This window comes from Panthera leo, assembly GCF_018350215.1.
Source record: "Panthera leo isolate Ple1 chromosome Y unlocalized genomic scaffold, P.leo_Ple1_pat1.1 chrY_random_Un_scaffold_84, whole genome shotgun sequence".
Taxonomy (NCBI): domain Eukaryota; kingdom Metazoa; phylum Chordata; class Mammalia; order Carnivora; family Felidae; genus Panthera; species Panthera leo.
Window position 1 is genome coordinate 88,109 of NW_024962238.1, and position 9,903 is coordinate 98,011.

Consider the following 9,903-nt stretch of genomic DNA (forward strand, 5'->3'; position numbering starts at 1 on the left):
TGATATTCCTCAGGCACTCCTGGCTACCCAAGAAGAAAGGAAAGGGGTTTAAGTGCTTGCCATGGTGATGTGGGAAACTAAGGCAAATGAAAAATTTAAATTCCCTTACTGCCTGCAGCTCATTGACAAGTCCTTGGAACAGACAGAGTGACCTCCCTCTAGGAGTTCAGCTGCCTCTATGATGACACTTTGCTAGGGGCATAAGGGTATCTTGGCTTAACATTATCCTGACCCCCTCCCCTCCCAGATCCAGTAAATCTACTTTAACGTATAAAAATTCCTTTGGAAACTTCCTTCATCTCAGTTCCCCCAAGATACATGCAGGGAATCGTACTCCAAGCTTATGGCCCCTGATAAACATCTGAAGGGTCTCATGAGTGAGGTTTTACTAAACTGTAATAAATGGTGATTTTCCTAAGAGCAGCTAGCCCCTCAAGGTCCTGGAAACCTTGCTTCCAAAATTCCTTAGACACTTATGTTGTCCCTGACCCCCTCCCAACCTGAGGGTATATAATCAGTTACCCTTCTGGACCCCAGTGCAGCTCTTTCTACGTAAGGGTCCTGTCCCCCTGCTTTAACAAAATGACCTTTTTTGCAAAGGTCTTCAAGAATTCTTTCTTGGCTGTCAGCTCTGAATCCCTCCCCCCCCCCCCAGCCCCATCACCCCCAAAACCCCATCAGTGATGAAGGTGAGGGCAGAGTTTATGTGTGGACAACATGTAGAAAGCGAGGTTTTAAATAGAAAACATTTTAATATAAATATGAATATGTAAAATATATATCAATATGTGTGTGTGTATATACACATGTATATACACACATACACACACACACACACACACATATACACGGAGAGAGAGAGAGAGAGAGAGAGAGAGAGAGAGAGAGAGGAGAGAGCGAGACATGTGTACATGTTTCATGTATATAAATGTTTTAAAAATACAAAGAAGTTCAGGAAGTTGTTTCAAAGATACTGCAATATATATTTGTCATTTATTCGGCATAAAGCTCGGATCAAGCAATGTTGTTTCTGCAACAAATTAGTCTACCTAGTTAACTCCTTTTGTTTGTCTTGAACTTTCTTTAAAAAATGTGACATTTAGCTCTAACATATACATACTATTTTAGGTCTGAGCTTTATTATTTGAAGCATTGTTTTTTTTAAAGTTTTGGAATATATGTATTGGAAAATTGACTTTGCTATATGATACATATTTTGGCCATCAATTTTTTTTTTATTTTAAAAAGTGATGGTTTTCTTTGCAAACTGCCAGTTTTCTATTATAGTCTATACGTAAAATTTATAATGCCTTTCATTTAAGTTTTCACTGACACTTACACCAGATTAGCTCGATTGGGTCTACCCCTTCCATCCCACTGCCCCAATAATCTGAATACTTCTTATTCTCACCATTGTGTCTCTACCTTAGGTGTGTGTATACATATATATGTGTGTATATGTATACATATATACACATGTGCACATGTGTATATATATATACATATACACACATATATACGCACACACATATATACACACACATAAATGTGTGTACATATATGTGTACATGTGTCAGTTAGGTAGCGGTGGAAACAAGTACATTGTTAGAAGAAAAGTTTCAGAAAAAGAATCAAAGTGTGGGTGCCATAGAGATATAAAAACGAACACGAGTTAAATAAACGTTTTATTTTACCAGAGAGATGATAACACTGGTTCCAACTGGACACGAAAACGCACAGATACGTGCGGAGGAGAGGAATTGAATTGCCCAGGGCGGCCAAACCGGTTTTTCCACAGGAGGGATGGGATGTAATAAAAACTAGCAAAGAAGACGTAATTTACATATCCAGTTGTTAATTATCTGGGGTTTACAAAGCCGGGGAAAGTACCTGAGAGAGCAGTGAACAGACTGCGTACTCCTTGAAAGGATACGAAGTTTTCCATGGACGTACATTTTTTTCTATAAGACAATTTTGTCCGTGTTTCTCATTAGTGTATTTTTGAGTCACAGGATTTAAAATACAGAATGAAGATTCTGTTATCTATGCTGACGATTATCAGGTTATCAATATATACTTACTTGCAGCTATTAGTTTAGTACCCAATCGGCGGAAAACTGGATACGACAGTTGTTCTGTTAAACGACACACAGGCCGTCTTGGAAATCAAGCAGTTTCAGTAGTGTTAAGGTGCTCTCTTGCCAAGTTAAGCAGCTGTAAACCCAGCTGGATCAGTTGAAAACGTCGTGTAAATTCTTTATCTGTTAAGCATGTGTACACGCTTTATTTTGAAATTAAGTGACAGAGGAAATAATAGTACAGTTAAGATGAATAAGGCTTGGGTAGCGACACTAAGGAAATCACCATGCAAAGTAAGCCTCAGAAACTCCCAGCTCTAAGTTACGGTAAAGGGGAGCATCCGCGGAGAGCTGCAGAGCCAAGTCTTCAGGACTGTTTTGGAGGGTTGTGGAGGTCCTGTGAGGTCCCGGTTCCAGCAGCGAGTTGGTTATGCTCATGGGTTCCGAGGAGGAGTATAACTGGTCCTTCATTCGTGAGTGTGCAGCCTTCGTACAGCCGTCCTTGTAGGGGAAGGCGTACAACCTCTCTCCCGCGTGCAGCTGACTACAGAGTGTGGACGAGGGCTCTGCGGGGAGCAATTTGTCACTTTTTTCTGGCGTGGCCTTCCGACGAGGTCGGTATTTATAGCCCGGGTATTTCTCTCGGTGCAGCGCCTGTAGTCTCTGTGCCTCCTCGAAGAACGGCCATTTTTCGGCTTCTGTAAGCATTTTCCACTGGTACCCCAGCTGCTTGCTGATCTCTGAGTTTTGCGTTTGGGGATTCTCTAGAGCCACCTTGCGCCTTTGGTCACGAGACCACACCATGAATGCGTTCATGGGCCGTTTGACGCGGTCCTGACCGCGGTCTCTACCATTTCCTCTGGTTTCGCACCGGTAATTGGAGGTAGGACTCTCCGTGCAAAGTTCGCTAGAGGTTCCCTCCACAGCGAGGATATTTTGTTGCTGTACCGCCTCACGGTGCTCATCGCTGCTCAATACTCTCAACATACCAGAAGCATAAAATTGCAGCGTTAAAAAAGGGGGGTTGGTGGGTAGCAAAGTTCGAAGGTGTAAACGTTACGAGAATTATCTAACCGTTGAAGGTTGTTTCTAGCAGAGACTTTCGTGCTCTAACTTTTCTTAGCAAAGTACTCATTTCTCCGCCCCAGCAGCTCACCTCAAACCCGCCCCCTGGCCACAGCCGAAGCCCAACCTACTATTCTCATGCAGACTTCGAAATAAAGTTCATGCTCGGCTCACTGCCTGTGTGCTTTACATCTAATCCGCCACGCTTAAGTCTCTATGCCACTCTTTAAGAATCGAAGCAAACTTTGTTATTCATTCATTTTATTATCCCTTTCAATCAAAGGACGAAGGTACATCTAACTGATGCGAACTGGATATACGTGAAAGTTATGTTTCAAACACAAAGTTTAACGATAACCTAATTCTGTTAGCCTTAGAAACACATTCAGGATATTGAATGCATGTTACGCATCATCGCGTTTGTTCACTTCTACTTAAACTAAAATTCAAAACTCGATGTCAGTTTCCCACTGCCAGACAACTGGGAATACTGCTTTACTGTCTATGCTGAAGATTAACAGAATGCAAAATATATATGTTTCATACCCAATATTTAATGGCCACTCTCTGCGACAACTAAAATTAAATATAAAAATTGTTCTATTAAAAAAGCACACAAGACAAGCAAACCAACACCAACACCCCCACCACCAACAACCAACAGATGACCCTGGAACTCAAGCGATTCCAGTGGCACTGAGGTAACATTTAAGAGACTGATTTCTTTACATAGACTGTACACTTATACCCTTATACCTGACTCACTCTCTTCTGCAGTTTCACAGAACTAATGATCAAAACAAAACAAAAAAGACTTTACAAATATAAATTAAATTTCTAAATTAGAGCCACCAACTTATCATCTTGTATATTTTACTTCAACCTTAGCACAAAAGTAAACAGTCATGGTCTACCAAGTGAAATAAGTGAATACCTCCTCCAAGTAAATTCTGAAGGTGGATATGGAAGTTATCCTAAAACATGGTCCTGTAATACCTTAGGCAGGAACTTCCCCAAGCAAGCCTTAAAACTATATTTGCAAAATGGGAGTAACAACTATAGATTGCACAGGCACAGCCTGTTAAAAAACAAACAAACAAAACCCCACCCCCCCAAAAAAACCCAAAAAAACAAACAAACAAAACAAGGTCTCACCAAGACTAAGAATGATGCCAAAATTCCTAAGGATATTATTATATGATTCCTTCGTCACATGCAGATAATCCACATAGCCAAATGTGATTTATGCACTAAATGTGATGGTGCACTAATACAAACATTCCAAGCAAAACTTAACTTTAGTCAGTGAAAAGACGAGTATGAGCCACATAATTTGTATCTTACTTGTCTATTGAAGTTCAGTATTCCAGATCCAAATAAAATGGGAATCTGTTGTCACCTGACCCAATTTAAAATAGATTTCTTGGCACAGAATCAAACATTTAGATTACACTCATACACAGGAGCAGATATTGTAAAGCTGGAAATCATTTCACATAGGAGAAAAGAACATGCCATTTCAAAATTGAAATTGAAAGGCCAAAAGTGATACACACTGCAACACAGATGAACGTTGAAAACATCAGCCTGTCTGAAAGAAAGAAAGCAGAAAACAGGCCCCATACTCAATGTTTTTGTTTATGTGAAATACTCACAAGAGGCAAATTCATAGAGCCAGGAACCGGATTAGCGCTTGTCAGCATCTGGAGAAGGAGGACAAGGCACCAGGAGTAACCAATAAAGGTTGTAGGGTGTTCCTTCTGGGATGAGGAAATTTTCTGGAACTAGACACTGGAGACGGTTGAGCAACGTTGCTCATGCTCTTAAGGCCACTGAATTGTACACTTTAAATAGTTAAAATGAGGGGTGTCCACGTGGCTCAGTCAGTTGAGGGTCCAACTTCCACTCAGGTCATGATCTCGCTGTTCACAAGTTCAAACCCCGTGTCAGGCCTTGTGCTGACAGCTCAGAGCCTGGAGCCTGCAGCCTGCTTCGGATTCTGTGTCTCCCTCTCTCTCTGCCCCTCCCGCACTCATGCTCTGTCTGTCTCTCTCTCTCAAAAATAAATAAACATATAAATAAATAAATAAATAAATAAATAAATAAATACATACATACATACATACATACATAGTTAAAATGAATACGATGAATTTTATGTTTTGTTTGTTTAACTGTACTCCACCCCTATCCAAAGAAAGGCAAACAGGGCCTCACACATATCTGTATCATTATACGAAGTAATATCTACATCAGGGAGGGTGGGGGAGCAGTCAATAAAATTTAAATGGAAAAGAGAGGTTTCACTGCTTTTGAATTTCCAGCTTCTAGAATAGTGGCTGGCATGTACTTGCCATATTGGAATACTTGAAATATTTCTTCAATGCTTTAGTAACTAACAAAAGGGATGGAAATAACCCCACTTGTGGAGGAAGAAAGAGAATTGGTAATCCATGTACCAAAGTAGAACAAAAGAGACATGAGCTTTTAACAATCTTTCTTACAAAAATAGAGGGGTGGTGGAAGAGGGAGTCACAGTTTACCTCTGCAACACGATGTCAATAATTTACCTAATGTTTCTTTGAGTGCATTTTTGAGCTTTCTCCTTGCGCAAGAACCAAGCTGATCGCCTGTGCATCTTCATCGTTCCAATACAAGTGGATTTTTTGATGTTTCTACTCATTTTAATTTTGGGCTGACACTCTCAGTTACTATGACCAACTGGCTATGACAATATTTACCAGCTCTTACAATCGTGAATTTTTATACCAGCGAATAAAGATATGCTCCCCTGAGCTGCTGGGTAAATGGGACTCCATTTCCACTTCCACCTCCCCAAGTCCAGTAAATAAAAGCTTAAGGCTTTCTTGTTATGTATGTATGCAACCTTTCTTTCTCATTAGTGATTACATCTCAACAGTTGTCCACTACATTTTTACCAATAAGACCTACCAAGCAATTGTAAGCGGTAGGAAGTGGTATGGTCCTATCAATCTTAAGTCTAAATGGGTTTAACAAAGAACAAAGGTTGCCAACCTAATAAAGTCGTTTTATCTTTTGGTGATGCTGCTGTAGTCAATTATGAAACTGCTCAGCAGACATTAGAATCAGGTAATTTCATAAGATTCTGGTATCTTTTCAGATTAGAATAAAAGTGAAGGACAACTGAAGAATAATAAATTAGATTATTCCAATGAAGTCAATTGCATTTGAGGCAAAACTACACACGACACACAATTCTCATTGGTTAAATACACCCTTCAAGCCTTGATTTTAATTTCTATGGTGGATGGGAGCACAGTTCAACACTGTTTACACAGTAAAACCCACAACATTTTACACTGATAATTTATAGATGATTTCTCCTCACCAAAACAAAACAGAACAGAACAGAACAGAACAAAACAAAACAAAATGAAATGAAATGAAATCAGGACATCTTCAGCTTAAGGAATGGTTACAATTCCCTGAACCCCAGGGAAATTTTACTTCATGTATTCCCTGTAATTTTATCAAGACATTCTCATCAAAATACAAAGACTGTACATGCGGTTATAAGATAACCCCCAAACCTTACACCAGTTGTAGGTTACTAACCTAAATTCATTTATGTGTCCATGTCACTTACACTTTATCTATGAGCTATTTTCTAAAAGCCTACTGGTAGATAGGATACCAAAGACAAGGAAAAAAAAGAAAAAGTAGATGAAGTGCACAGCAGCAACTTTTCAAATGTTTTGTGCATTAAGAGACACTATCAAGTGAGCGGAAAGACTGAATAGAGTAAAACTAATTTAGGATTTTTAAGAATTTAATTAGTATCTAATTCCCTTTGGGATTTTGGAGTCAAATATCCCCTTTTAAATTTTTTTTGTATATATATTGTATACTTTATATTATAAAGTATATATATACATAAAATATATATATATATATATATATATATATATATACACACACATACTAAAATATAAATATATATATCCCTAGTACAATATAACGTTATAGGGTTAGGGTATTAAATATATATTTATATATGTTTATTTACATTTAAATAATTAAATATATTTTAATTAATTACTTAAATTACATAAGTAATTAAATAATTAAATATATTTATATATATTATTTATACTTATATATATTTATAAATATAGATCTATTATGTATTTAGATATATAGATTAATATATATTGATATATTTATAATATATATATAGTACTATATATACTATATAGTACTATATACTATATATACTATATGATATATACTATGTGCTATATATATACATATATACATATATACACATACATATGTATACATATCTATGTACACACACACACACACATACACATACTATATACCTACACACACACACCACACACATTTTATATATATATAAAAGTATATATATATATACATATATATATATATATATATGTATATATATACACTTACTGAGTTCTTAAAACAAATATAGCCTTGGAGCTGAAGAATGAAAACTAAACATTCTTTTATTCTTTTAATGTGTTGGGTGATGCAGTGATGCAGTTTTGGAGTGGTGGTGGTGGCAGGGGAGGGGCACGGACCACAGAGTTGACAGACAACAAAGAATTCTTGAGATGTCTTTGGTGCAAAAAAGGTGGCTTTATTAAAGCACAGGGACAGGACCCATGAGCAGAAAGAGCTGCACTGGGGTCATGAGGAGTGACTAATTATATACCCTCAGGTTGGGAGGGGTTAGGGATAGTGTAAGTGTCTAAGGAATTTTGGAAGCAAGGTTTCCAGGACCTTGAGGGGCTAGCTGCTGTTAGGAAAAGGTCATTTACTACCGTCTAGTAAAACCTCAGTCATATCGGTGGGGCCATATGCTTAGGGGATGGTTGCCAGAATATATTTTGGGGGTAGAGATAAAGGGATTTTTACATGTTAAAGGAGACTTACAGGATCCTGGGAGCCAGGAAAATGTTAAGTTAACCTTGCCTTCTGCCTTGAGCAAAGTGTCCTCATGGAGGTAGCTGAGATCCTAGAGGGAAGTCACTCTGCCTGTTTCAAGGACTTGTCAGTGGGCTGTAGGCAGTAAGGAAGTTTAATTTCTCATTTGCCTCTTTTTCCTGTATCATTAGGTTTCATTGTTCTAAGACTTTAATCAAATAAACCACACAGATGCTGATTCCTTTAAATATGATCAGTTTCATTGACATATCCTTCTCAGGATAACTAACTTGAAAGAAAAAAAGACATATCCTTCTCAGGATAATTAACTTGAAAGAAAAAAAGACTACCTGGAAAAAAAAAAAAAGGTTTACAATTAAGTGTCTACTGTACTTAGTTTACAACTTTAAAGTAATGCTATTTGGTTTCTTCCCTAACCTCAACTGAACACTCCCTTTCTTCTAATTCATCACTTTGACCTTCGCAAAATATGGAAGATTGTCCCTTAAAACAAGGTTTCAATCTTAGAAGAGAGGAGGGGAGAAAAGTATATCCTGAAGCATTTTCCTGGATCAGTTGTTAATGATGTTAATGTTAATGGTGTTAAAAAGCACATCTCTGCTAGAGAGGCATAAAATATGTGAAAAGACGCTGATTTTGTATGCAATCCTCTTTTCTACCCTGAAACATACAAGTGACCTCACTGTTTTTCATTTAAGTTCTGATGTGCAAGTGCGAGCTAATTTTTTGTTAATTCCTCTGATCAGCTCCACGGCGGGCCCTGGTATTTGCACTTACACTTTTAATGTTTCACCTTCAAAACAATAACGCAATAGTAATGGATATAATATGTTTGCTGATTTGGTCTCGTTTGAATGACAATGGCTCAGTACCTTGCCAGCTAGAAAATATTGCTTGATTGTAAATGACTCCTTATGCTGAAACTGCGACAGGTATCTGATGCATACAAAAGAAAAACAGGAGGAATTGTGGACTTTTCATATTTAAATATTATGTTGCAATGATCCCTTGCTTCAAACTTTATTAGACTGATCAAAACAATCACCTGAGTCTGGTGGTTAACAGAAAAAATGGTAATTCTCCATCTGTCTGATCTCATCAGTTACCTTAGTAACTGTTTTGCACTGAAAAGAACTAATTTTGATTCTCAAACACAATTTATACTTATAAGTCCCTTATACTTAATTCTTTTAATCCCCCTCATTGCTTCGGTTATAACCAATTTCCCAATTGTAATATCACTTACATTCCCTTTAATTTTTCTCCTTTACCTACACTAGTCAGTGGGTATTTAATATTACAAGCTTTTTAAATAAATGAGGGTTTCTTATTTTTCTCTTTCTAGTGCATTTTTAATAATTTCTCTTGGCCTGTTTTCTTTCCTTTTTTTTTTTCTTTTTTCTTTTTTTTTAGCAAGATGTTGTATAGTCAAGGCTTGTGCAGGTAGCAAGAAAGAGGCAGGTGAAGAACCTGAAAAGCTGTTGAATACAATAAAAATATACTTTGGCTCACTTGCCTATTTTTTTAAATGTATTAATTCCACTCAATTAACATAGAGGGTGATATTAGTTTCAGGTGCAGAATTTAGTGACTCATCACTTCCATGCAACATCCAGTGCTCATCACAACAGACATCCTTCTTAAGACCCATCACCTATCCAACCCATCTCCCACCCACCTCCCTTTTCTCATAAGTCTTAGTTTGTTCTCTATAGCTAAGAGTCCGTTTCTTTTTCTAAATTTATTAATATTAATATTATTTATATTTACATTTTAGTTAACATACAGGGCAGTATTGGTTACA

The 9,903-nt window shown here is 37.4% G+C and overlaps 1 protein-coding gene across 1 annotated transcript; it reads right to left on the reverse strand.

The window, feature by feature from the left end:
* Positions 1-2,360: 2,360 nt before the first annotated feature.
* On the reverse strand, positions 2,361-3,080 carry LOC122212876 (sex-determining region Y protein). The gene has a single exon (XM_042926852.1). It carries the CDS (start codon positions 3,063-3,065, stop codon positions 2,361-2,363), a length of 705 nt encoding a protein of 234 aa, XP_042782786.1. The 5' UTR covers positions 3,066-3,080.
* Between the last annotated feature and the right edge of the window lie 6,823 nt (positions 3,081-9,903).